General features: G+C 69.3%; 1 protein-coding gene across 6 annotated transcripts; it reads right to left on the reverse strand.

Annotated features, from left to right (window-relative positions):
• Window positions 1–2570: 2570 nt before the first annotated feature.
• JAG2 (jagged canonical Notch ligand 2) lies at window positions 2571–25213 on the reverse strand. Of its 6 annotated transcripts, none has more exons than XM_021081547.2 (26): window positions 24731–25201; window positions 24200–24550; window positions 17090–17147; window positions 15223–15474; window positions 15062–15122; window positions 11810–11940; window positions 11584–11703; window positions 11331–11444; window positions 10971–11084; window positions 10723–10836; window positions 10591–10637; window positions 10306–10476; window positions 9571–9721; window positions 9045–9200; window positions 8860–8973; window positions 8492–8605; window positions 8285–8398; window positions 8069–8185; window positions 7654–7681; window positions 7486–7571; window positions 7034–7147; window positions 6836–6951; window positions 6172–6420; window positions 5467–5598; window positions 4092–4248; window positions 2571–2793 (listed from the first exon to the last, which is right to left on the reverse strand). In XM_021081547.2, exons 1-26 carry the CDS (start codon window positions 25184–25186, stop codon window positions 2603–2605), a joined length of 3828 nt encoding a protein of 1275 aa, XP_020937206.2. In that variant the 5' UTR covers window positions 25187–25201; the 3' UTR covers window positions 2571–2602. The 6 variants fall into 6 exon arrangements, 4 of the variants coding, with proteins under 4 accessions (XP_020937206.2, XP_020937204.2, XP_020937207.2 ...); XM_021081545.2 differs by having other exon boundaries at window positions 2571–3908; window positions 24731–25121; XM_021081548.2 differs by lacking the exon at window positions 10723–10836.
• Between the last annotated feature and the right edge of the window lie 1971 nt (window positions 25214–27184).

The raw sequence follows: 27184 nt of genomic DNA on the forward strand, positions 1-27184 counted from the left end.
GAGGGTGAGTGAGACCCTCTCCGTGCCTCGCCCATCCCGGGTCTCTCACACTGGCTGCAGCGGGCCCTGGCACTGGTCCTCCTCCCTCAGCAGCCACGCCCAGGGCCACATGCGCCCCACAGGGCCAGGTATGCTCCCGCCCTTGGCGCTTGTAAATTGTCCCAAGTCCCCCTGCTTGGACTGGACGTCCCAGTGGAGCAGGCGCAGGGCCCGGGGGCAGTCCTCAAGGCCTCAGCCCCTGTCCTGCGGCCCCAGGCCCCTGGCTGTGGGGAAGCCCCCGTCACCCTGCAAGGACACTGGAGCAGCATGTGGGCCCTCGGGCTGAGGCGTCAGGCCCCAGAGAGCAAGGGAGCTCAGAGCAGAAACGGAGGTGATAGGCGATTTGCCATTTTAAGCTGCTCGGCTTTGTGGTAACATGGGAGGCAACAGCAGAAAACCAAGACTAGCGCAGGCGGCCCTCACAGATCCTGCGGGTTTGGGCCCAGGCCATGCCCGGGCGGGGGCTGCAATCAGATGGATCAGGCGAATGCTTTGGTTCCCAGCGCAGATAAAAGCAATGCGTACCCCCCACCGTGTCTACGAAGCGCGAACAGCAACAGATCTAATTTAAAAAATGGACAGACCTGCGCCGTGGGGTCTGGGAAGGGCCAGGCAAGCCAGGCTGGGTCCAGGGACAGCTCCTGGGACAGCTGGAGTTGCGCCGCCAAGAAGCCTCCAGTGCCTTCTGCGGCCTGGCCGGCAGGGGTTAATGGGCCCAGCCGCCCTGGGGATGAGTGTGGAGTCTCCTCCCTGCTCCCCGGGGCCTGGTTTCTTCGGAGACCCAGCAGTCAGAGCTGTCGCCAAGCAGAGCCAGCAGGCACAGTCCCCAGGGCGAGCACCAAGGAAGCGCGGGTGGCCCTGGGGGCGGAGGCGGGAGGCACGGATCCTGGCCTCGGATCTGCTCCACTGCAGGCACCGGTCCTGTCGCGTCCGTGGCCCAGGCCAGGCCGGGGTGGGACCCTGCTCCCTGCTCTGACTGTGTGGGAGTGAGAAGAGGAGGTGAGAGAGGGCAATGGGACCCCAGCCCCACAGAGGCAGCTCTCCAGCTGGGGGGTGCACCTCCACCGCCTCCACCCTGGCCATGGAAGCTGCAGCGCTGTGGACCAGTCCCTCTGGCCAGCGGGCACCGCAGGGCTCTCAGGGTCCCCTGCCCTTGGGGAGAGTGCCCGCTGCCCAGGGCTGCCCCGTCTCCACACCTCCCCCAGCACAGCCCGGTAAGGCAGCCACCCGGGACCTCAGACGTCTGCCTGGACCTACCCCATCCCAGGCCGACACCTCAGACCTGCCTTGGGAGCCGCCTCGGCCCTGCACCCCTTTCTCGGTGGTGGACCCTGTCTGCACCCTGCCAGCCCCCAGCACGTGTCTGCAGCCCACCTCCCTCCTGACGGCTGCCCTGACCCCACCACCTTCTCAGGTGCACAGCACTGAGGTCACAGATGTAAATGTGGGGACACAGAGACCCTGTGGGGCCCACTCAGCCTCCCAGGACCCCAACCCGGAGCAAGTCTAAGGGTCCTGGCTGGACTGTCCTCTCAGGAGCCCTGAGGTCCACACCCGGGGGCTTTGTGCGGCCCCCAGAGCCCAGGGCCCACCAGGCTCTCTCTGGCGACATGTGCCCCAAGGAAGAGGCCCCGCCAGGCACGTCAGCCACTCGCGCCACGCCCCGCCGTCTCGGAGCTGCATCCGGGTTGTCTTCTTCTGCCTCCTCACTCACGCTTTCTCCAGCAGTGTCGCATCACAGAGCCGCTCTCCGGGTTTTCACTTGGGGGTGGTAACTGGTCATTTCTACGGGTCCCACCCAGTTTCTTCTTCAAAACTGCGAGGTTACTTCCCGGCTCCCATCCGCTTTGCCCAGCCATCTTGTTTGAGCAGCGCCAGCAAATGCCTTTCAGACTCTGGGTCCGAGAGTCCGACATGCACCTGCAGCCTGTCAGGCAACTTGCGGCAGTTCTTGTTCACGGAGCCTGGGTTTCGTATGTGCTGGGCTTTGAACAGTGGTCTGTTCCCTGACCTCGCAGGGAGCTCCAGGACAAAGGTCCTTGGCACTTGCCTCTCCCAGGAACACGGGCCCAAGTCACATACACTGTTTGAAAGGAGACTCGAAGCTTGGGGCCTCTCCAGCCGGGGCGGCCGTGAGCGCTGTGCACACGAGGCTGAAGGAAATCCCACGACCGGGCGACCGCCCGCCCCTCAGCGGCCCGCGCCCAGACTGGTGGAGGCCAGAGGCAGCCCTTGTCACCGCCCCCCAGGGGGCCAAGCTGCATCCCAATTTGCCCAGTCCGCCCACTCAGATGCGAGAGCCACTCACAGCCTCGGGTGCCGTGGGCCCAGTCCCCTGAGCCCTGCCAGCTCTTCATGGCTGAGAGACGTCACACTCCCTTACAGGCGTTCCCAGCCCATGGGGACTCCAGGGTCAGCAGGACCATCGGGCTGCTCACGCGAGGTCCACCCTCCAGCCCCCAGACACCCGGTCCCCGGCCCAACTCTAGGAAACAAAGTCACAGCATCCAAAGAACAGGGAGGCCAAAACGTTTAAGTTATTAAATCAAATATACAGAGTGATTCATTTAATATGTACATATTTACAAAAATGCACTTTCACGAGGAGGGGTGGCCGGGGCCGGCAGGCGGGCAGCGGCTCGGTGCCCACGGCAGACGCTGACAGTTGCGAGGGGAGAGTCTGTGTGAAGGCACTTGTCACAAGCTTCGATACTGCCACCGTCCCGGGGAACAGAGCAGCCAGGAAGGGCACTTCTGAAAGCACAGTGGAGAGATCTCTGGGGCAGGTGTTCCGGGCGGGAGCAAGCGAGGACGGCGGACCGCAGGGGACGGGCCGGCGAGGGTCTGTCCACGGGCCTCGGGCCCACCAAGGACCTCACGCCCCGCTGCAACCACAGGTGCCACCGACAGCCACGCGCCACGCCGAACGTCACGGGTCCCACCAAGAGCCGTGGGTCCCACTGCCAGCCACAGGTGGTCCCACTGACAGCCACGGGTCCCACGGGCTCTCCGGCCTGGGGCCACCGAGAACCCCGAGTGAGGAATGAAGGAGGAGTCTGTAAATGGTTCGCCACCTCTGGTGACAGACGATAAGCAATCCGGTGCGAACACGGACACACCTGCTCTCTTCGGCCACACGCGCGTGCGACACAGACACGTTACAAAAATAGCAACTATCTGAGAATACTCCATTGTTTCCCACCTGTCATCCAATAATTTATACAAGGTTAAAGAAACACAGAAAATAAACATTTGTTTTTTGCTTTGGGTGGGGCTTTTTTACACAAAATAAACTATGCACACGGCCTCGGCCTCCTGTGGTCCGGTGGGGGGCGCGGCGCCCGGCGCCCAGCGAGGGTCCCGGGGCGCCCGGCGGGCTCCCGGGTCGCCCTACTCCTTGCCGGCGCGGCGCGCAGCGCTGATGCTCCGGACGGCGCGGTTGTCCACTTTGGGGCCCGGGGCCCAGCGGGCCGGCCTCCCGGGCGAGCAGCTGGGGTCTTTGGTGAGTTTGCGCGCAAGGAACTTCTCGGCCTCCGGGGCGTCGTCCTCGCCCCGGCCGGGCTCCTCGTCCTCCTCGTCCTCCCCGCCGCCCGCCGGCCCAGGCAGCGCCTCGCCCACCCTGCGCGGGGGCGGCGTGAAGTTCTTGCACGGGCAGAGCACATCCTTGGGGCCGCCGCCTGGGCCGCCCGGCCGCTCGATGGGGTTGCGGATGGGGTTGAGCGGGGCCCACTGGTTGTTGGCGCTCTCCTCCCGCGGCAGCCGGCTCCTCTCCCGCTCTTTCCTGCGCTTGCGGGTCCACCACACGCAGGTGACCACGCACGCCAGACACAGCACGCTGAACACGCCGCACAGCACCGACACCAGCAGACCTGGGGCGGGGGTGCCGTGAGCGCCCCGGGCCGGGCTCGCCCGCTCTTCCGGCCCCCGGCGGCGGCGACGGGGAGGGCGCTGGGGCCGGGGCCCCTCCCCTGGCCGGCGGTTCAGGGTCCCGCAGGCTGGACCGCCACCCGGCCGACGCCCCGACGGCCAAGGCGCCGCCCCCGACTGCTCACCTGTGGACGAGCTGCCTATGACGACCGTCTCCACCTTGACCTCGCTGACGGCCAGCAGCAGCGAGCCGTTGCCCCGCTGGGTGATGGCGGCCACGATGGCGTGGGCCGCGCTCTGGATCAGGCTGCTGTCGGGCAGGTCCCGGGCCGGGCTGAAGGACTGGGACAGAGGACAGTGCTGAGAGGCCGCCCGCGACACCGCCCCGCTGGGAGCATGGCCCCAGGAAAGGCCGAGGCGTCCCCCCAGGCCGGCAGCTCCAGGAGGCGGCAGTCTGGGAGCTGGGCTGACCTGGGGGAGCGCACTGGGGGGTTGGGGGGAGCCCTGAGGGGTTGCCTGCACACTGGGCAGTTGGCAGGGAAGCGGGGGTGGCCTGCTCTGCGCCTCCCACGGACCCCCGGACACCGGGGCAGGGATGGCTGTCCCTGCCAGGCAAGCTCCCGACCCTGGCTGGCTATGCCAGGAGACCCAGGGACGCCGTAGACCCAGCACCACCCCTGCTGCCACCGTGCAGGCCCAGCTACTCCAATGCTGGCACCCTGCCAGCACCCTGAAAAACTGCTCTGCCCTTCCCCTCCTCCCCATCCACGTCCCCCCAACTTCAGCCTCCCCGACCCTGTGCCACCTACTGACATCTGAGACCTACTTGGGTAGGACACCCACTCAGCCAAGGACCCACGCAGATACCCAGGCCCAGACCCCATAACTCAGGGCAGCCTAAGCCCGTGGGCACCCTCCTACCACAAACACCGGGGCACAGGCAGAGTAGGGGGCAAGGTGCAGACGAGGCTGCAGGAGACCGAGGCTTCCACCTACGACCCTACCCACCCATCCAGAGAGCAGGCCCCGGCCTTGTCACGGCACCCAGGCCCCAACCTGCCCCACAGTTCAGCCCCACGGTCCCAAGTCAGGATCCGAGGGCCCCCCACCCTGATGGCCCAGCCCCTGGCCGAGTGGCCGAGCTTTCCTCACCCCCTCCCTGCCCTCGAGGGGTCCCCCAGCTGTACCCCGTCGCTGTCCACCCGGGCCCTTGGCCAGTCCCCTTCCCTGTCTGGGTACAGTCCCTGAACCCCACCACCTGCTGCCTCCCACAGTTCCAGGGACCCTTGCCCCGAGTCCCCGCTGCTTGCACTGGCCCCCTAAGCTGCAGGGGTGTCCTGCCCGCTCCTGTCCTCTAGTCCCGCCAGGCTCCACCAGCCTCCAGCAGGGAGCACGGAGATGTCACAGCCCCATCACTCGGAGCTGCGCCCGAGGGGACTCCTGCGTCTATGAGCCCCAGTACCTAAGGGCCAGCCTGGCCCAGGCCCTTCGCCCCAGCCCCTCCCAGGAGCTCCTTCAGAGCGGGACCCTGGAAGAGGAAGGCCCCCACTCGCCACTCACCAAGGCCACCTCCACTGCGCTGGCCTCTGAGGACGGCCGGTCACAGAGCAGCACAAGCAAGCGGTCCCGGGCCACCGCCCGCGTGGCTGGGAGAGCCCGGATCCCTGAGCAGATGGCACCCACGGTGGTGCCCTGGGCAGAGAGGAGCTACATGTGAGCAGGGCCCCGAGGCCAAGGAGCTAAGGGTACCCACCCCTCAGCTGGCACCCTGGGCACAGCCCGTTGCGGGCAGAGAGCAGAGACGTGGGGGCCAGGGCTGGAACTGGCTTCCCACAGCGCCCCTGCTGGGACGCAGGTCACGGCCACGCGCAGGGCTGCCGGGCCGTGGGGGCCAGGCCTCACCCAGTCCTAAAGCCCTCCCTCCTGGGTTCCAGCGCTCAGGCTGGAAGGAGCAGGAGCTAGCTGAAGAGCTGCAGGCTGGCCTGGCCTGCCCGGAAGCCCACAGGCCCAGGGTGGGCAGCCCACGGCCACCTTCAGCCCTGGGACAGCTGGACGAATGGGCACCTGGGCCCAGGCCGGCCACGCACAGCCTCTCCTGGGCTCAACACTCCTTCTCATCTAACCCCACGAGTGACGGTACAGCCACCCCCACCGCTGCACAGGCGCTGAACTGCAGCCAGGCGGCTGCGCAGCCAAGCGGGGTCTTGGGCCATCTGAGGGGCCCCCCCGCGGCGCTGGGGCTCTGCAGACCCGCGGGGGGCTCACCTGGGGCACCTGGTCGCGGTTGAAGCGCAGGGTGAGGCGAGCACAGTTGTTGTCCAGGTGGCCGGAGCGCGGCCGGCAGGGGGTGCTGGGCAGCAGGGCCTCCTCGGCGCCACACTCCCCCCAGGCCGCACAGGGTGGCTGCAGGCATTGGCCTGGGGCCTTCTCCTGGCACCGCTGCCCAGGCGGGCACTGGGCATTCAGGGCAGCAGACCGGCCGGCCAGCAGGCAAGGCTTCCTCCCACACCACACCTGGGCCGGACACGCACGTGGAGAGCACCGCCAGGGGAGGAGAACACGGCCGCAGTCAGCGAGGCCTGCGACCCCGCCCCAGCTGCCAGGGTGCACTCGGCCCCGGGAAAGACCCCACCAGAGCAGGGGCGGCCCTGAGAACAGCCAGGCAGGGCCCAGGGCTCTGAGGCCGGAGCCAGGTCGCGCCTCAGTTTCCCAACCGCACCAGGAAGGCCTGGCTGTACCCAGGGGCCTGCCTCCCAGGGCACCCAGCAGAGCCCCTCCCCAAGCACCCCCCAGGGTGCCCAGTGAGGTCGAAGATGGACGGCGGGGGGGGACCCCAGGCCAGGGACACTGCGACGTCAGGCACAGGCAGGGCTGCGGGCGGGGGCTGGGGAGACGGGCAGGGCCAGACGGAGCGGCCTCGCCCCCACACCTTGCTGCAGTCCCGGCGGCCATCCAGGCAGCGGCAGCTGTTGCAATCCTCCACCCAGGAGCTCCCGTGTGGGAAGGGCACACCCTGCGACCAGCAAGACCTCCCGAACACCATCACTGCGGGGTAGAGAGGTGGGGGGTCGGTGGCGGAGGCCAGGCCCCCACAAAGCACAGCCGCGCCCTGGGGTCCCACACCTACCCTCCTGGCACCGCGGGCCGGCCCGGCCGGGCGGGCAGCTGCAGCGGTAGCCGTTGATCTCGTCCACACACGTGGCCCCGTAGGCACAAGGCGAAGACTGGCACTCGTCAATGTCTGCGGGAGAGACGGCCGGCTCAGCGAGCAGCGAGGAGGCGGCTCAGGACAGCAGGGAGGCCCCGCCAACAGGAGGCAGCAGCCCCCCGGCCAGTCTGGGCCACAGGTACCAACACCCCAGCCCTTGTGGGGCAGCCCCAGCTGCTGGGGTGCTGCCAGCAGGGCACAGGCAGGGAGAGCTGCGGCTCAGAGTCTGGCTGGACTTGGCCGTGGCTACACCATCCTCCAGGGTGCGTGGACGTCACCGACCCTGGCTCCAGGCGCCTGGGCCCGGCCGGGAGCAGCCCCCAAGGCTGGGGCCCCACCGCCCCGCCCGCTCGGTGCCCCTGGCCCCTCACTGATGCGGCAGTCGGGACCCGCGAAGCCGGGCGCACACTCGCAGCGGAACCAGTTGACACCATCCACGCAGACGCCACCGTTGTAGCTGCAGGAGAGACGGCAGGTGTCACAGAGGCCCCAAAGCAGGCCGAGCCCCCCGTTGGCTCGCCTCCAGGGCTGGCACTCACCAAGGCAGAGGATTGCAGTCGTTGGTATCTGCACGAGAGAAAAGGGGACGATGGGCATGGCAGCCACCTGCCCGGCACCCTGTGCCCATCTGGGGTACCTGTGGACACTGCCCTACGCCAGTCCCCCGGGACCAGGTTGGGGGGCTGGGTGGCCCTGGGAGGCTGCGTAGGAGGCTGGGCTGCAGGGTGAGGGGCTGGCAGGTGGTGAGCAGAGGCCAGAATGCACGGGAGAGACCAAGGCTGGGCAGCCTAGGCTCCGTCAGAGGTGGGCCAGCATCTTGGGGTTTGCCTGGGCTGGGGGGACACGTGCAGAGGGCAGGTCCACAGGGCAGAGTCCAGGGGGGCAGGCCTAGGGGGCAGGGTGGAAAGGAGTGGGGCCCCACCCCCAAGCCTCCCTCCCACAGCGCGAGCTCACTGTGCGTGCAGGTTCGGCCCTCCCAGCCGTCCCGGCAGATGCAGGAGAAAGAGTCCCCGCTGCCCACACAGGTGCCCCCGTTCACACAGGGATTGGGCAGGCAGCTGCTGTTCTTGGCTGTGGGGGGGGGGAGGATTTTTCACTCAGCTCTGGGGAGACGGGGTCCCCACACGCCTCTGCCCCAGACAGGGTGGCCAGGGCCAGGGGGCTCCTCACCGATGTTGCAGGTGCTGCCCCTCCAGCCGGGGGGGCAGGCGCAGCGGAAGGTGTCGCCGCTGTCATAGCAGGTGCCCCCATTGCCGCAGGTATAAGCGTCACACTGGGACTCACCTGCAGGTACATGGTGCTCAGTGGGCACGCCCCGCAGCAGCGGGCAGCGTCCTGGCACGCAGCCCCCCGTGCGGGGGCCCGGCAGGCACTCACGCGAGTGGCAGGTCTTGCCCTTCCAGCCGTCGTCACACGCGCAGTAGAAGTCGTTGACCAGGTCGTAGCAGCGGCCGCGGCTGTGGCAGGGATCGGGGAGGCAGTCGTTGGGATCTGGGGGCGAGGACGCCGGTCAGCGAGGGGTCGCCGGCGCTCAGGGAGGGGTTCCCGGGGAAGAGGCACCAGAGCTGGGCCGGGAAGAGATGGAGGTGGGCGAGGAGGGAAGGCCCGGTGCCCGGGGGTGGGGTGGGGGGGCTTGCCACACACACAGGCCAAGCAGAGCCCGCCACCCCCTGGGACCGGTGGGCAGCGAGGTGCGCCGGCGCTGGGCGCCCAAGGCCCGAGGGAGGGCAGTGCCACCCACTCACTGGTGTCGCAGAGCTCGCCCTCCCAGCCACTGGGGCAGAAGCAGCGGAAGGCGTCCACCTCGTCGATGCAGGTGCCCCCGTTGCGGCACGGCTGGCCCAGGCAGTCGTCGATGTCTGCGGGAGGCGGGGGTTAGCTGGGGCTCAGCCGCCCAGCCCCCGCCCGGCCACGGGCCACAGCCACTCACTCTCGTGGCAGTAGGTGCCCGTGAAGCCGCTGTCACAGACACAGGAAAAGTTGCCCCCAGGCTGGCTGACACAGTGTCCGTGGGGGCCACACACGCTGGAGGGGGCCACGCCGCCGGCCACCCGGGTCCCGGGCTCCAACCCGCAGCCATCGACCACTGCCAGAGAGACGGGAGGAGTCAGCCCGCTCCGCCTCCACACCCCCGCCCCGCAGGCCCCACCCACCCCGCCCATCCCCTAAGGCCCCGCCCACCCCTAGAGACCTCACCTACACCCTGCCCACCTGTCTCCAGGCCCCACCCCCTGCAGGCCACACCCACGTCTACCAGCCCACCCACGCCCCACCCACCCTGCAGGCCCCGCCCACACCACACCCACCTCTGCAGCCCCGCCCATAAGGCCCCCACTCTGCAGGCCACACCAAGCTGCACCCACTTCTGCAGGCCCCACCCACAACACACCCACCTCTGCGGGCCCCGCCCACAACACACCCACTCTGCAGGCCACACCCACACCGCACCCACCCACCTCTGCAGGCCCCGCCTGGGCAAGGCTCACGCAGCTCAGAGCAGTTCTTGCCGCTCACGTGGTCAGGGCACGCACAGTAATAGTCGCCCTCCAGGTTGTAGCAAGGGGCACCATTCTGGCAGGGGCTTGGCTCACAGAAGTCGATGTCCACCTGCGGGGCACGGGGCATCCACAAGGGCCACTGATAAGGGGGGACGAGTCAGACCTGGTGTCCAGTCAAGGAATCACCAAGGTCCAGGCCCCATTCAGCTTGCGGGCCTCAGCCTCTGCAGCCAGAGCGCTAGGGCTGCCCAGCCAAGACCGTCCAGGCCCCTCGGCTGCACGGCTGCACGGACACACCTGCAGGGCCCCTCCTGCCACCCTCAGCTTCAGGGCAGGAAGGCCAGCTCCTGGCCCCCTCCCCAACCCCCAGGGCTACCCTGAGCCCAGTCTGTGGGTCCTTCCCAAAGCACAGCCACCAGGCTCCGTGGCCCAGAGAGTTAGGACCTCTACCCTGGACCTCAGGAAGCCTGCTGAGGGGCAGCCAGCTGACCAGCCAGGGCTCCCACCCACTCCTAGAAGGGACGGGTCAGGACAAGCAGCGACCCTGCACCCCCCACGGCCCCTGCCCAGCCAGGGAGCTGGGACTCTGGATCTAACCCTGAGCCCGGGGCACTGCAGGGCCAACACCCACCGTGGCCCCTCCTGGGCAGCCACTGGGGCCCAGAGCGCAGGCAGTGCATCCGCAGGCCTCACCTCACAGAGCGGCCCGGAGAAGCCCTGGGGGCAGTGGCAGCGGAAACCGTCAACCAGGTCTTGGCAGAAGCCGCCGTGGCAGGGGCTGCTGGCGCACTCGTCCAGTTCGCGCTCACAGTGCCGGCCACCGAAACCCCGTGGGCACACGCACTGGTAGCCATTCACCAGGTCCTGGGTGGGCGCAAGGGGCAGGGTGGGGGGTGAGCCCCCTGCATGAGCCCCGCAGGCACCTCCAGCCCCAAGGCCCCTCCCACAGGTGCACGACAGTGGCTGGTCCCACCTCACCTTGCAGGTGCCGCCATGCTGACACTGCCCCCGACAGTCATTGATGTCTGCGGGCAGAGGAGCGGGTCACAGGGCGCCCTCCCTCTCCCCCAGCCCTGCCCGCCTGCTGCCCACCCGCCCACCCATACTGACTGATGTGGCAGTTGACGCCCTTCCAGCCCGGGACGCAATCACAGTAATAGCCACCAATCAGGTTTTTGCAAGAAAAAGCATTAAGGCACGGCTTCCCTTCGCACTCATTGGCGTCTGTGAACGAGACAAGGGGCGTGCTGGGCCCAGGCCCCGCCTGCCCCGCCAGCCCCAGAGCCCGCAGCCCAGCAGCGCCAGCAGCATGCGCAGCGTGGTCCATGCACGCCCCCCCCACCTCTGGGGGCCCTTACCCAGCTGGCAGGTGGCCCCCACCCACTGCTCAGGACAGATGCACTCGAAGCCGTCCACCTGGTCCACGCAGGTGCCCCCAGCTGCACAGGGACTGGAGGCGCACTCGTCAATGTCTGCAGAGGGTCAGAGGGAGGGATGTGGGAGGTGTAGGGGGGTCGCACAGGGAGGGGCAGTGGGGCCCTGAGAGGCCGGGAGTCTGTGCAGGAAGGAAGGGACACACCTGGGTCTTTCTGTCACCCTCCCCCGACCACTAGGCCCACAGCCACAGGCAGGGACTCGGCCACTCCACCCCCAACCCCAGCATGCTGTCCACCCCCCACCTGCCGGAGCCCCCCAGACGCACTGCAGTGGGCACTCACCAAGCGCACAGGTGGGCCCGCTCCAGCCCGCCGGGCAGTGGCATTCAAAGCCCGAGGGCACCTCGTGGCAGGAGCCCCCATTGGCACACGGGTTGGAGGCGCAGGCGTGCTCAGCTGTGTTGGAACCAGAGGGGTGGGTGTGGAGGCCCAGGCCTCCCTTCCCATCCCCCAGGGCCCTGAGGTGGGGAGGCAGTGCCCACCACACAAAGGCCAGAGAGAAGCCCGCCCTGCCAGACGCCCCGCCCCGACGTACCCCGCTCGCAGTTCCTGCCCGAGTAGCCGTCCGGGCAGACGCAGCGGTACTGGTCGGGCTCTGCGTTGATGCATGTACCGCCGTGGGTACAGGGGTGGTGGCTGCCACAGTAGTTCAAGTCTGGGGGCAGGAGTGGGCGCTCAGGGGGCAGGCCGCGCTCCTCGCTCCCCACTTGCCTGGAGCCGCCCACAGGGGCCCCCCAGCCGCCCTGCCGCCCACCCTGCACCTTTGTTGCAGAGCAGGCCGCCCCAGTTGGTCTCGCAGTTGCATTGCCAGGGCTCCACACAGCTGCCGTGCACGCAGCCCGGGTACGGGACGCACTCGTCACAGAATCTCCCCTGCCAGCCGTAGCTGCACCTGGGGGAGGCCGAGGGGCGTGACGCCCAGAGCAGGGACATGAGGGCCCCTGGGTGAGCGCGGAGCCCCAGGAGCTGTGGCCACTCCTAGGGTGGCTTGGGGACACGTGCGCTGAGTCACGTGGGCCACCCGCGGGCTGGCGGCCTCAGCCTTTGAACTGGAGCAGGCCCCGGGCCAGGCGTGGGTCACGGGCACTTCCCGGGCGCTGGCCTCGCGTGGTTGGCCGCAGCTGTCCAGTCACTCCTTCCAGAGCTATTTTGGGACTCAACCTGGGCAGGGCCCCAGGAGCAGACGCAGGAAAGGCAGGCCCTGCTGGGACCCCAGGGGTGAGAGTGCTACTCAGGCCAGGTGCTGCCAGGGCCAGGGGGCAGCAGGGCCTGGAGGGGGGGGACTGCCAGCCCTGGGCACAGCGCAGCCTCACCTGCGATCCAAGGGCAGTAGCTTCTCTTGCCACCAGGCCCACCCAGGGCGTGTCCGCAGATAGGACACTGAGACCCACAGGCTGCGAAAGACCCGATCCAGGGATCTCCTGATCCAGCAGGAGTCACCCGCTCCCTGGCAAAGGGCCCGAGAGACCTCTTGGCTCCCAGGCCATGACCCTGAGGCCTGGGCCTGCCCGAGCGGCGGGCTGGCGTCCTAGCCGGGAAGTCCTTCAGGAGGCGGGCCATCAGCGCAGGCCCACCGCAGGCGTGGCCAGCCCTCCGGGCCCGGACCTCCGCCTGCCCGGGCCCTGCCCTGCGAGGGGGAAGCCGGGCACCCTGCAGCGAATGCCCAGGTCCCAGGACCCCTAGGACCCGCCCTGGAACTCAGAGGTCTCACGGGAAGGAGGGGTGTCTGCGCCCCCCCACCCCCACGCGATTATTCTTGTAAAGGAGAAGAGGCACGGCCCTTCCTGGGCTGCCCCCAGGTCCACGGCACCCAGGAGGGACAGCGGCCAGCTGGGCGGGTGCAGGACAGGGGAAACCAAGGCTGTGGGACGGGGCTCCGCCGTCCAGGCCCCAACACAGGGTGCGGGCTACGTGTCTCCACGCAGGATCCGCCTTGCAGGCGACGTGGGGAGACCGCGGCCGAGGGGGGGCCGTGACAGGCCACCCGCCAGGGAGCGCGAGGGTCCCAAGAGTCTGTTCCCAGCCCTGGGTGGGGCAGCCCTCTCCAGGCCCCACCTCCCCAGCTTTCCTGGCCTGCGGCTCCAGAGGCGCAGGGAGGAGGCGGCAGGAAGGCACCGCCATCTCCGCGGCATCCGGTGGGGGTGGGGGGTTGTCCTGCGCTGTAACCTGAGCCCTGAGTCCAGGCAGCAGCTGGGCCTCACCCACAGGGCCAGGGGGGAGGCCAAGGAGGGGGGGCTCACCTACGGCCTCTGTCCCTGGGCGTCCCGCCCCCGCCCCATCTTCCCGCACAGCCCACACGGACGGTGGAGGATGCGCCAACGGGCCTCTCCCACCCGCCCGCCACCCAGCTGCAGGGTCACTGGCCACCCAGAGCCCCAGCAGGACCCAACCTGCACCGCTTGGGGCCAGGCCAGGGTGCGTGGGGTGGGGACCCAGCCCCGCCTCGCTCAGGACCCGCGGACCTGTCTGCCAGGGTCATGCCCACCCCACAGGCTGGGGGCAGGGCTCAGGGGAAGGGAGCAGTCCCACACCCAGCTCTCCTGCCCAGAATGCAGCTCCCAGAGGGGCCTGCCCCCCCAGACGTGGACCCACCTGGGCCGGGCCCCAGCTGCCCTCCCCCGGCCCGTCTCCACACCGCTTAGAGACCCACTCATCTCCTCTGGAGCCTGGCAGGGCCAGCGGCTGGGTGGGCGAAGGCCCAGCCCCACCCTTCCCTGGGCGGCCCGCCTTGCCTCCCTGCCCTGTCCCACGTGCCACCGCCCAGGCCAAAGCCACCACAGGACAAGCAGGGGGTCCGCGCCCTCCCTTCCTGACTCCCACGCCCGCCAGCTCCCAGGCCCGGCCCTTCCATAAACTTCCCCTCCGTGGGTGTCTGCCCTCAACTGAGAAACGCACAGAAAGCGGACCCGCCCCCAGAGGGGGTCCTGGGACGGGGGACACCAGGCCTGGGACAGAGGCCCGCTCACCGCACCTGCTGCCCCAGCCAACTCGCCGGCCCCTCCAGAGGGCCTGCCCTTGGCATCACCTCGTCCCCAGCCCCGCCTCCCAGGCCATCCTCAGGCACCCCCAGCACCCACACTGTAGAAACGCCCTGCGCTAAGCCCTCACCACCCAAGCCCCTGGCCCCGCGCCCCAGCTGCTCCACGCACCTGCTCTCCGCTCTCCCACCAGGCAGAAGGGCTCCCCTCAAGCCCGACCCTGCCCAAGCTGGCAATGATGCCCGCCCCAGGTCTCCAATGGCCTCCCCCTGCTGTGGGACCCCTTGCTCTCGGGCCAACCCTGTGTCACCCCTTGGTTCCCTCCGACTCCTGGCAGTGACCCCTGCCAGCTCCTCCTCGTCACCGCCCAGCTTCACCCGCAGGAGACCACAGCTGGCTCCACGATCTCGCCTCTGCCTCTGCCCGGGCGGCAGCACTGCCTGAACGCTGCAGGGCCCTCCCCACAAAGCCGCCAAGGCAGAGACCACCTCCCCTTCACCTCCGCTCTGCCCCCGTCCCAGCGGCTCCACCGCTCAGTGGCACAGAACACGGAAGACTCGGGGTCCGCCCTGATCCCCACCAAGTCGAAGCCGCTCCGAGACCCCGCAGCACGCAGCCCCCTCTCCCCTCCCAGGGACCCTGGCAGCACACACCCCCCATCCCGGATCCCCACGGGTCAGTGGGGGGGGGGGGGCTCTGCTTGGCTCCTCCCACACGGAGGCCTCCCGCTCCACGTGCCTCTGCTCCAAACCCTGCTGCAGCCCCTCCGGCGCTCCCTGTCACCCCAGGAGCCCGAGCCACCGAGCCCTCCATGCTCCTGTGCTGCAGACCCCGGCCCTGGGCGTTCGTGCGCCAGACCGCCTCAGCCACGTTCCTGCAAAATGGCCCTTGGCCACCCTCCCCGGCCCTGGCCACACCACCTTCAAGGGCTGTCCCCACCGGGTGCCCGGGGCTGCGCAGAGCAGGCACTTAGCCGGCTCCCACCAAGGCAGCGAGCACGCGCAGAGCGAAGAGGGGCCGGCGGCCGGCACTCACCGACACTCCCCGGGCACCGCGCACCCTCCGTGCAGCAGGTTGCATCCTTGTTTACACACAGCTGCGAACAAAGGGAGCAGAGACGCGCCGCTGCAGCCAGCTGTGCCCAGCCCGGCGGGCCGGGAGAGGGCTGGGTGCCCGCGGCCCCGCGGCTGGCTCACCTTCCTTGCATTCCTTGCCCATCCAGCCGTCCATGCAGGCCTTGTTGCCGTACTGGTCGCAGGTGTAGTGGCCAAAGAAGTCGTTGCGGGGCCGGCAGAACTTGTTGCAGGTGGCGCTGTAGTAGTTCTCGTCGCAGCGCACGCGGATCTTCAGCTCCAGGTGCGCCACGTGGCCGCTGAAGTGCAGGCTCTTCCAGCGGTCCTCGGGGTTGATCATGCCCGCGTGCGACACCCGCTCGATCAGCAGCTCCTCTTGGGGAGGCGGCGGAGTCAGCCAGGGCCGCCCTGTCCCGGGGGGGCAGCCCAGCCCGGAAACCACCCAGCCGGCAGCCCCAGAGCATCAGAGCGGCTGGGCAAGGAGGGCCCCGAGCCAGGACAGCGGGGACCCCCGGCCAGGGACTCCAGCGCCCCAAATGCAGAACAGGAGGGCTGGGCTGGGGCCGCCCCGCCTGTGCCCCGGGCGCCACCACGGCCTGGGCGTCCCCCCCCCGGGAGGCCCTTCCCCCGTGAGCCCACTGCTGGCTGCTGCCCCCATCTTAAAACAGGCCCGAGAACGCGTGGATCCAGCGATCCAGGGGCTGGGCCTCACTGCAAACCAAGCTGCCGTGCGGGTGGCAGCGCCCTGAGATGGCAACCACGGCCACGTGGGGTCCCTGGTACGTTTCCCTCTGCGTTTGTACCAGTTTGGAAAATCCTGCAGCAGAAAGCTAAGGCTCCCGCTGCACCCTCTCCCTCCAGCTGCACACGAAGGCTGGCCCTCTCCTCGCCAGGCCCCGGCCACGCACCGTGTCATCGCCGTGTCCTCCACGGCGGCCCTAGGCGATGCCCTAGGCGGCCATCGCCTGCCCACCCAGTCCCCACTGACGGCTGCCCCCAACCGGGCCCTCTGCATCTCCACGGCATCATCCCCTGTGGGACCCAAGCCTGGTCTGATGCTGCCCCGAACGCAGCCCACGCGCCCTGTGCCCCAGCCCGTCCCTGGGATGGCCTCTCCACCCTGCAGCTGCTCGGGCCACCCCTACCCGCGCTCCCTACGTCCAGCTCGTCAGCAAGACCCCGCCTCCGCCTTTAGGGCGGCCAGAGTCCTTCTCAGCCGCACAGCTGCTCCTGGTCCACATACATGCCACCAGCACCTGGATTCGCTTAACAGCCTCCCCCCGGGCCTGGCAGTCTGCCCGCCTCGCTGCAGCCTGAGCAGTCCCGCTTCCAGGACCCCGCAGCCTCAGATGAGCCCACAGAACTGCCACGACCTGACCTCAGCCTTGCCGACGTCATCACCACGCCCCCAAACACGTGGTCCTCACTCCTGCCTCAGGGCCTTTGCTCCTGCTGCTCCTGCTGCACACGCAGTGCTCACCCCATCCAGCCACAGAACACCTCAGGCCTTCACAGACACCCCTCCACATGCAGGCCTGCCGGCAGGTAGGCCTCAAAAAGACACACAGCAGGGACACTGGCCAGGGACTCCCGCTGTTCCGGGACAGACAGGCAGGGAGGGGGCCGCTATGCCACTGCCACGGCCCCCCAAAACAGGCTCAGGGGTGGGCATCAGCAGGGGCTACAGGACGCTGGTGATGGCTCAGGGAGAAGCGTGCCCAGCAGAACAGCACCAGTGAAGCTGAGGCTGGGGAGGAGGACAGCGCGTGTGCACAGCCACCAACGTGGATGAGCTTCCTGGCAGCCAGGGCAAAGCGGGAGATAGCTCGCAAGACCTCAGGATAGAGATAGCTTTCCTGCCGTCCCCAGCAGGCCAAGGACCAGGAGCCTGGCTACACACATCTCCGTGAATGAGGGGTCAGCCTCCCAGCGCCCTGGGGAAGGCCCCCAGACAGAGCCCACCCAGGCCCGCCCAGCCAGGCTGACTCACCATCAGGTGTGGTGTCGTTGTCCCAGTCCCAGGCCTCCACAATGAGGGTGAAGGAGCGCTGTGGACACAGGGAAGGGACTGGTCAGGTACCTGAGGTCCCCTCTGCCGGCCGCAACACGGCCATAGCCCAGCCCTGGCCCACTGCCCCCCACCCTCAGCCCTCAGCTGCCTGGCACCATCCTGGGCCACGTCTCAGCAGATTGCAAGCAGACCCCCTGAAGGAGAGACGCTGCCCCTCCGTGGCACAAAGGCTCGGGCCAGCACAGGAAGGAGGACGAATGACCCAGACAGAGCAGCAGGCACGGCCAGAGGCGCCGCAGACAGGGGCCCCCGGGCACCGCACTGGGGCCCGAGCCGCCGTGGGGAACAGGACGACCGACCCGCCTCAAGCCCGTGTCAGAGACGATGCCCCGTCACCACTCAGTGTCCTCTGCCAGGCACACGGAGACAGCGGGACGGAGGGGCGCCCACCGTGAGGCCCCCTGGTGCAGCCCCCCCAGATGCGGCAGGCCCACTGCAAAGCGGCCCACCCGCGACCCCCCGGCCTCCTCCCCCGAGAACGGGAAGTGCGGCAGACGGGGCCCCCGTCCACACAGACGGCGGTGAAGCGGAGACCCAGGGACCGCCCGAGGCAGCCTTAGCCCGGGGTCGTGCCCCAGCCCCAGGCCATCTGGCCCTCGGGGCGCAACGGGGTGACCACCCCGTGAGGATGACCGCGCGCCGCAGCACAGCTCGGCCCTCGCCTCGCGCCCCCTGCCCGGTTCCGGGCTGCCGCACCTCTCCCTCCACACCACCCGCCCTCTCTTCGGACCAGCCGTCCACCAGCCCAGCTCCGCCCTGGCCCGGGGGCCTCAGGCTGGCCAGCGGCCTGCCTGAGGGGCACCACGCCGGGGCGGGGGGGGGAGGCTGCTCCCGCCCTCGGCCCCCCCTTCCACTCCTGCAATCTGGCTGTGCCTGGAAAACCACCCCTCACCCCTGCAGCCTCCTGCCAGTGCCCAAACCCCAGCCCCCGCCTGGCCAGCCGGCCTGGCCCCACGGCCCCCAGGAGCAGCCTGCCGCGCCCAAGCGCACACAGCCGTGGGACCCTGAGCACAGCACAGCCCTCCCCTTGTCCCAGCTCCCGCCTGCGACTGCCCTTCCTCCTCCCGCCCCTCCAAGGGCCTCAGGGCTCAGACAGGGGTGCCCACCCTCAGCTTCCTGCAGCCCCGCCCATCCCGCCGCCCCTGCCCTGAGCCCAGCCTACCCACACCTGCCCCTCGACACCCCCAAACACACAAGTAGCCACACTAGGACCCCCACCCACCCAAGGAACCACCCTCTATCCTTCTAGAACCCTCACCACCCCGTGGGGCTGTCCCCAGGCTCTCAATCCCACCTCTTCAGAGGCCCTGAAGCCCATCTGCCCAATCCTGCCACTGCTCCCCACCCGCCAGGCCAGCAGGCCCAGTGTCCAGCCTGCCCATCTCCTCCAAAGGCTTCCTGCAGCCACGCGAGCTCCAGGAACACTGTCCACCGCCCCACCCCACCCTCCTTGCTGCTCAGAGCCCTCTCAGGGCTCCCTGTGGCTCCCGCCTCCTCCCAAGCACCCAACACGCCCACCCTGGCCCTGAGCCTTTGCCCACACAGCGCCCCCTTTCTGCCTGGAATGATGCCCTCAGCCAGCCTGTCTCTGGCCGGTCCCACTCCCAGGGACAGCTGCCGTGCCTGGAACCTCCACAGGCTGCATCCACTCTATTCGTTCAATCATCCACCCACCCACCCACCATCCACCCATCATCCGTCCCTCCACCCACCCTCAAGGGTGCACCAAGTTGTGCTCCAGGGGACTGGAGCCTCTGCCCGTGTGGATGGGTGAGTCAGAGGGGCTCCAGGGGGAGGGAACGGAGATACCGTTCTAACAGGGGGTCAGGGCAGGCCTTGGGGAGGGTGCTGCTTAGGTTGAGGCTGCACAGAGCAAGGCAGGACACATCCCAAGCAGAAGGCCCTGCGGCGGGGCCCCAGGGCTGGAAGAGCAGGGCTGTGGGCACAGAGGACTCAGGGTCAGACGTGTGGGGCCGTCAGACCCTTGCCCACTCTGGTGCTGAGCAAAGCGGGCAGCCGTTAGCTGAGTCTAAATGAGACCAGAAGCCACCAGGGCTTCGGCAGCCACCCCGGCCACCTGGCAGAGCTGGCCATGAGGGAGGCCCGGAAGGGAGCAAGAGCTGACCAGGGGCTGCGCCCAAGAGGACGGGGCCATGGCGCTCAAGCCGGCCGGCAGGGCCGGTGGAGGAATGTCCCAGGGTGCCCTCCCACGGGCCGCCACGGCCCACCTCCCCGCGCCTGGGCTTCTGGGAGCTGGGAGCTCCTCCCGGCTCCTAGGAAACCCCATGCCAGCCTCCCGGGTAGAATTACCGCGGCCTTCGCCCAAGCCCAGGGCTCCGATTACCTGCTCCCACAGGGACGCGCACCTGCCCGCCCACCCCAAGGGCCCCATCGCCCGCCAGCTGGGCTCCCTCCACCTGGACGGCAGGAAGTCACCTGGAGAGAACCTGAGCCGGCGGCACTGGCGCCCCCTCCACCCCGGCCTCAGTTTCTCCTCTGCAAACGGCAACCTCTCACTCCAGAGCTGCTGCTCATGGGCCTCCAGCCAGGACAGGACTCTGTCACACCTCTTCAGAACAGGAAAAGGCGACAGGCCTGGAGGCCTCGGAGGACTCCCTGCCACGCCGGGCCGGAGCCGGCTTCCCTGGTGAGCAGGCAGAGGAAGCTCCCTGGCTAAGCTCCCTGGGCCACCAGCCTGCCGACCTCGAGAGACCCATCCGGTCGGCTGGCCTTAATCCCTGAAGGCCCAGCCACCCCTCTTCCAGAAACCCTGCCCTGACCCACCGCACAGACCCTCAGCCCAGCCTCCCCGGCCCACCCCTGAGGCTGGGTTTGAACCCTTCGTCTGACCCCAGAAAGGGATGAGGAAGCAGCAGCGCAAAGACAGGAAAACGGCATAGGGCAGAGCACACCCCACAGCACCCCGTGGCCCAGGGCACCCCAGGCTGAGAAGGCCTAGCACAGCCCAGGGACCCCCTGCCCTGGCCCTAGGCACCAACCTGCTTCCCCCACCCCCGAGGGGCCCTGCATCAGCGACCGGGCTCCCCCACAGCGCCAGGAGCTCTAGGCGCAGATACAGTTCCTGAAACCCGAGCTTCGCAGAGTCCCAGGGCTCTGCCTCCATTGTCATTGTGGGGGGGGGGGTCACCTCCCCAGAAGGCGCTGGGCCCCAGGGCCACAGCAGGAGTGGACCACAGCCCTCCCACGAGGGAACCCAGGGGCCCGCACTCCACACCAGCGACCCACCAGGGCTGGCCTGGGTGCACCCCACCCGCCGTGGGCAGGCAGCCCTCGGTGTGGCAGCACCCCATCGTGCGCACCCTGGGGACGGCAGCAGAGCCCGTGACCAAGCCAAACCCGGTCACACCAGACACACCTGGGGATAGAGACCCCTGCTCAGGCCTGACAAGGAGAGATGCTTGTCTCCACCACAAAATCCAGCATCGGCCCAGCCCATCCCAGACACCACCTCCGAGTGCCCCCGGGAGCCTGGCTCCCTCAGCAGCCTCTTCCTGGCCAAGCTGCGGCCCTGCTCCCCGACCCCCCAAGGCTCAGGGACAAAGCCCCGAGCCAGGCCCAAGCCCTCCACTGGCTGAGGCAGCCCTCCTGGGTCCACCCTTGGCCAGGGCACCCAGAGCCCACCCACTGCCCCAGGACCAAAGCCCTGACCTAGACCTGGGTCTACCAGGCCCGTGACTGGGCACAGGGCGGGTGCAGCCTGCTAAGCCCCTGCTGAAAGGGCACGGGGTGGGGAGACGCTGGGCCCCTGGGCACAGAGGGGATCCTGGGAGGGCTGGAGGGGTCAGGGTGCACGGCAGCCCCCACGCTCCCACGGCAGCCCCAGCTCCTCGGGGGCAGGGAGCAAGGAGAAGACGGAGCCTCATGGCACCAAGGGCGACCTTGGCCTGGCCCACCGTGGGCCGAGGGCTCATGCGGCAGCTAAGCCCCCGGCAGCTGGATGAGGTGAGGCTGGGCCCTGTGCTCACACCCCAGTGGCCCACCTGGGGCAGCCCGCCCCCACCAGCCAAAGTCCCCCCCACAACCCTCAGCACACCAGTCCTCAAGGGACTCTAGCCTGCTGGGCAGCTGGGGCGGGGGGTGGGACAAGGCCGGCGGGAAGCGAGGCTGGGGGCTTCCCTGAGCATAAGCCCTGCAGCCCCTCCCCCTTTCGCAAGACCACGTGCTGGCACCATTTCACAAGTGGGAAAGTGGGTCGCTAGGGTCTCAGGGGGGCTGTACTGTCAGAACGGGGTCAGCCCCAGGGCCCCCTCCAAGAGGACAAAGCCCACGCCCACCTGGGTTCTCCCGACTCCAGCTTTGCTGTCCACAAGTGGCTGCTGCCTCTCCCTGCGACCACACACAGTCACCTGCTAGAAGCCACTATGCCCCTGCGGGGAGAGGGCTCCACCTGGAAACCGGGTCCTGGGTACCACAACGGGGGCCAGGTAGGCAGGGCTGGCCTCTAGCTGGGCAGCAGCCCCCCTCACTCAAGGCAGGGCCCCCAGTGCCAGACACACCTCCATCAGCCCACCCCACCAGGACCCACCACAAGCCCCGGTGGCCCCCTGCCACGCCCCAGCAGAGCGTGCATGTGTGCGCACAGCCTCCACCCCACTAGCTACAGGCCAGGCACCGGAGCCAAAAGGCCTCCCGGGGGGCCGTGGGAGGTAGAGGGCATCAGAAGAGATGCCAGGCTGCACTGCCCCCCATCCAAGACCCTGAACCCACCCCTCTCCAAAAAGCTGAGCCTGACACCAACCTGAAACCACAGATGACAGATGGCACGCGGACCCCAGACTAGGCGACCAGATCAGGGTGCAGAGGGTCACCTCACCAGCCAGGCCTGGGGCACTGGCCGAGGCCGGGGGGGCAGGGGATGGGGGGGAAGGGTCCCTGGAGGGGCAGAGAGAGTGCGGAGCCCAGGCTGGCTCCCAGTCCCCCTGCCTCAGGGGACCTGGGCTGGGAGCAGAGGGTGGCTCCCCACACCCCATTCTCCAGGGGATCTGAGAGTCGAGAGCCCCAGGACAGGAGCCCCCCTCTCCCCCAAAGCCCCCTCCTTGGGCCCCAGGCAGCAAGGCACAGCCCTCGCCGGACTCCCCAGTGGGCACTCGGGGTTCCGAACTCAGCCCAACTCGTGGGATGGAGCTGGTCTTGCACGAAGCAGAAACAGCGTGGCCACGGGGCTGCGGCCTGCCGAGCAGAAATACCAGGGCGCTGGCATCACCGCACCCGCTACATGCCCAGCAGCCAGGCTACACTGCCGGCGGGGAAGGGGAGACAGGCATGGCCCCCCAACGCAAGACCCCTCTCCCTGCCTGGGGGTGGGCCAGCCACCCCTCCCAGGGGGACCAAGCTGGGAGCAGCAGGAAGGGAGGCGAGCTGGCCCAAGACCTGGTACCCCGACTATAGACTCCTGCCTGGGGAGGCCAGGGCCTGCCCCATCCCGTTCCACCCAGGGCCGGCCAGCGGGGCCGAGAGCCGTGAGGGACACGCGGTGGCCCGCCACATTCCTCCAAGGCCTCCCTGCCCCCACGCCCACTGCTGCCAACTCGAGCAGAAAACACATCCTCAGGTAGCGATTTTGAACCCTGCTGGCTCTGGCCCCAGTGCAGATGACAGGCTGCGGGCCCTGCTCAGACCTGCCTGCCGCGCCGCTGCGGGGGCGAGGGGGCTGGGCTCATCCTAGCGCCCGGGGCCTCCCAGGCCTGCCCCTGCCTTTTCCTCCTCAGCGACGCATCCCCCACCTGCAGCCCCAGGGTCAAGAGAGACCCCAGAGGCCAGCCTAGCATGTGGGGGCAGGGCTGTGACCAGAGATCAGAAAGGGGAGAGACGGGGGAGCAGGTGGGGCCCCGGCCCAGACTCAGGAAAAGACGCCAATGGGGGGCTTAGAGCCCGGGGGGGGGGGGGGGGGGCTCTGCAAAGGACGCCAGGTCTCCACGCCTCGTCTCCTTCAGACCAGGGCACCAGGTGGATCTACTGCCATTGCCTCCTACTGGCTGGTCCGGTCAGAGCTCCCGGGTCAGAAGGACAGTCATTCAGTCACAGCCCAGCACCCTGCTCCGGCCACCACCTGCTCACAAGCCCGGGCCAGCCGAAGACCCAGTCCTGCACAGGGAGGTCCCACTTTTCAGGGTGCTCTCTCATTCCCGCCCCACCCAGGTCGGTGCCCACAGCACAAAGAACTGAAGGGCCAGGGCCAGAGCGAGGCCTGCTCAGGCCACTTCAGGCAGCAAGAGGCCTTGGCCGGCCGCCCATGTCCCAGCCCTAACCCACCATGGCCCGGGACAGCCCTCACCGGTGGGCCACATCTTTATCGCCATCCCCTGGCCCAGGGCTCCTGCGCCACAGGCTCCCACCCCTCCTGCAGAGGACAAACAGGACCAAAACCCAAGGATGGAAAACGGCCGGCAGAGAACCCAACACCTAGCCCCGCTGAGTCCTCCCGGGGTCTGGGCAACGGCAAAGGCTGCCACCAACACAAGCGCCTTAGGCCCTCCGGGAGCCCTAGGTCCCCGGGTGCCCGCCGGAGCCGCACCCCCACCCCCACCCCCGGGCATCCAGGAAACAGTGGGGCGGGCGCAGGCTGGCCGCGGGCCCGGGCGGCTCCGCCGGGGCCTGCCCCAGACCAGCCCCAGCACGCGCGGCGCACATGCCTCCGCGGCCTGCCCGGCCCGAGGCGCCTCGCGGGGCCTCCCCACCCAGACAGACACGCGCAGGGCGACGCAGGCACACGCCGCGGGCCGCCGCCGCGCACGCGGGCTCAGGCCACCCCGCCCCCGCAGCGACCCTCGCGCGCCCACGTGGCCGGGCGCGGACCCGGCCCCACGGAGCAGGCGCCCGGGGTCTGCCCACCGCGCGGCGCCCCCTGCCGGCCCCGCCCCGCCCGGTCCGGGTGCGCGCGGCTCGCACGCCGGGCCGGGGCCGCAGGTGCCGGGAGGCCGAGGGACTGAGGGGCCCAGGGGCGGGCGCGGCGGGGGCCGGGCGCCGAGGGAGGGGAAGGCCGAGGGACGGGGGTGGGGGCGCACGTACCGGCCAGGCGAACTGGAAGGGGATGACGACGAGGCCCGGGTCCTGGTCGCCGCCGGCCCGGGCCCGCGCCCGCGCCCGGTCCCCCGCGGCGCCCGCCGGCGGCAGGTAGAAAGAGTTGCCGCCCAGCACGGGCGTGGCGCCGTGGCCGTAGTTGCAGGGCCCCGTGGGCGTCACCTTGGCCTGGTACTCCTTGAGGCACACGCGCACGTACGTGTCGCACTCGTCGTGACCGCAGCCCCCCGCGCGCGTCGTCCGGCCGTCGCCGTCACAGCAGGCGCCGCTCAGCAGCTCCCCGTTCACGTTCCGCAGCGCGCTCAGCTGCAGCTCGAAATAGCCCATGGGCCGTGCCGCCTAAAAATAAGGCAGAGCGAGAGCGCAGGGAGGCGCGGGCCGGGGTCGCGAGCCGGGGCGCCCCGCCCCCACCCCTCCGCGCGCCGCGCAGCCTCGAGGGCTTGCGAACCGCGGCGTCTGCAGGCGGTGCCGCCGGCCCCGAGGGGCAACCGGTGCGTTCCGTCCGCGCCCCCGGCTCACCTGCACGCAGAGCGCCAGCAGAAGCAGCAGCCGCCGGGGCAGGCGCCCCCGTCCCCAAGCCCGCATCGCCGCCTCGACCCCGCCCGCCGGCCCGCCGCCGCCGCCGCCCCTGCGCGCCCGGCCCCGGCCTCCCAGCGCCCGCTGCCCGCCCTCCGAGCGCCGGCGGCAGCGGCAGCGGCAGCAGCAGAGGCGGCGGCAGCGGGCGGGGTCGAGGCGGCGCCGCGCGGACCCGGGCGGTAGGCGCGCGGGGGCGGCGGACGCGCGGGGGCGGTGGCTCTCGGCTCCCAGGCAGCCGCGCTCCGGCCGGACCCGGCTCCCTCCCGGTGGCGGCAGTAGTGGCGGCGGCGGCGGCGGCGGCGGCGGCTGCGGCGGTTCCCGGCCTCGGCTCTGCGCGCCCGCGCTCCCGGCGCCCGCAGCCAACAAGTTCGGGACGAGACTGACAGCTCGCTCGCCCATTCGTCACCCGCGTACCTGCATATGCATGAGGGGGCGGGGCCTCGCTGCGGGGTGGGGCTGTGGGGGGGCCCGGGCGCCCGGGATTTAAAGGCAGCGGAGGGCTCCTTCTGCCAGCGCCCGGGCCTGGCGCACGCTACCCAGGCTCTTGGCGGCGGGGCCGCGGGGGGTTCCGCTAACGCCCCCGCCGAGCTGGAAGAGCCGGGACCAGCGCCTCGAAGCGTCCTCGCCTCTCCCAGGCCCCGCCGGGTGTCAGGAGCCCGCGGGTGGGGCGCCCCCTGAGGTCACCGCCGTGGTCCCCTCCCATCAGTGCGCTGCCGCGCTCCTCGCGCTCCCAGAAGAGATGCCGCCTCTTGCACAAATCGGGGCTCAGTTCCACGGGGGGCGGGCGCAGCCCGGTACCCCAGCCCGCCGGGCTTACTCCGCGCCCCCCACCTCCGGGAGTGCCCTCCTCCGCGCGCCGCTCCTACCGCCTCCACTCCAGCCGCAGGGGGCGCTGCTCCCTTCCTACGTCCCTGCCCTACCCGCCTCACGGCCGGCGGGTCGGGAAGCCAGGGAACAAACGCTTTTCCGCGCAGGCTGTGTGCCAGGCTCTGCGCTGCCGCTGGGGTCGCCAGGCCACACTTTTAAGGAACGCCCGGGATGGGGGTCCGGGCTCGGGCCAAGGGGAGGGGTGCGAATAAGCGAGAGCCACCCAGGGAGGCTCCTGCTGCTGCCCTGGTCGGCCAGGCCCCCGTATCCCACCCTTCTTTCTTCACCTTGTGCCCTCTGGTGGAGCAACCTCGCCTCACCTCCACGGAGTCAGTACCAGGCTGCTGGTCTCCAAACACCGCCTCTCCTCGGCCAATCAGTGTCCCTCCAAGGCTGGAGGTCCCCTTGGCCGTTAGGGTTACTGATATGGTCTAAAGGGGTCTTCTGGCCCAGCCCCCATAGTAACGGGGCTGTTTTCATTCCTCTGGCTCCTCGTGCAATTCCGCTTCCAGCCCTGGGCTGGAGGCCGACCCTGCCCAGAGCTAGTCACTGCTACAGCGGTGGAGGGGGCCAGGCTTCCTGGAGCAGAGCTTTGCAGCAGGCCAGGTTCAGGGGCTGGGAGCACTGTGCAGAAGGACCTCGGGACCACAGGCACTGCCCTCTCTTACACTCGAATGCATGGGCACAGCCACTTAAAGGCCCAACGCCCTGGTTTCACTGCCCAGCCCTGGAGTCCAGCCCTCAGGAGTAACCGAGGGACCCGGGATCCCTCCCTCCGAGTGCCCGTCCCTACCTGAGCCCCTCCGTACTCTGGGAGGGAGCAGGACACAAGCCAGGCACGGCACGCACAGCGACACCCAGCAAATAAGGGAATGTGGGCTGTGTTTAGGGCCTTCTGGTTGTTTCTTCCTCAGGGTGGGCAGTGGCTACTGCTTGTGGGGGCGGGGGGCTCGCTGGGGGGAGATACTGAGTCCCGGAGGCCCCTGCAAGGGCGAGGAATCCCCCCATCACCCCAGGAGTCCAAGGCTCCATCCCACCCATGCCCATGGCCCTACTACCCACTCAGTCAAGTGGTGGCCAAGGGGGACACAGCCCCTGCCCACCCTCGGGGGTTCCTGGCCCAGGGGTGGGCAGAGAACTTGGACAAATAGCAGAGAAGGGCAAACTGAAAGGGGGAGGCGTTGGGGGCACTCAGGGAGGAGGCCTGCAAAGACCCAGCTGGGGACAGCAGGTGCAAAGGCCCGGGGGCTGAGGACAAGGACACGCGGCCAGGGCAGAGGGAGTGAGGGATGCAGGGGAGGCTGGAGGTGGTGGTGAGAGCTGGCTGCACCGGGCCTGCCCGGCTGGAGTCTTCCTGCTAAGACTGACGGGAAGTCACGGAAAGCAGCTGGGCTGGGCTGGGCTGTACATTACATTGTCACAAAGATCCCTGGCTGCAGGGGGAGGGGCAACAGGGGGCGAGGTTGGACAGGGATGCCATTGGGGGGCCAGGGCCAGAGCACAAACCAGAGGGGCAGAGGCCGGGCCAGG

The sequence above is a fragment of the Sus scrofa genome, chromosome 7 (genome assembly GCF_054392235.1).
Source record: "Sus scrofa isolate SSC_HxYL_T2T_F1_AM1 chromosome 7, Sscrofa_HxYL_maternal_Yorkshire_Landrace_v2.0, whole genome shotgun sequence".
In the NCBI taxonomy this organism is placed as follows: domain Eukaryota; kingdom Metazoa; phylum Chordata; class Mammalia; order Artiodactyla; family Suidae; genus Sus; species Sus scrofa.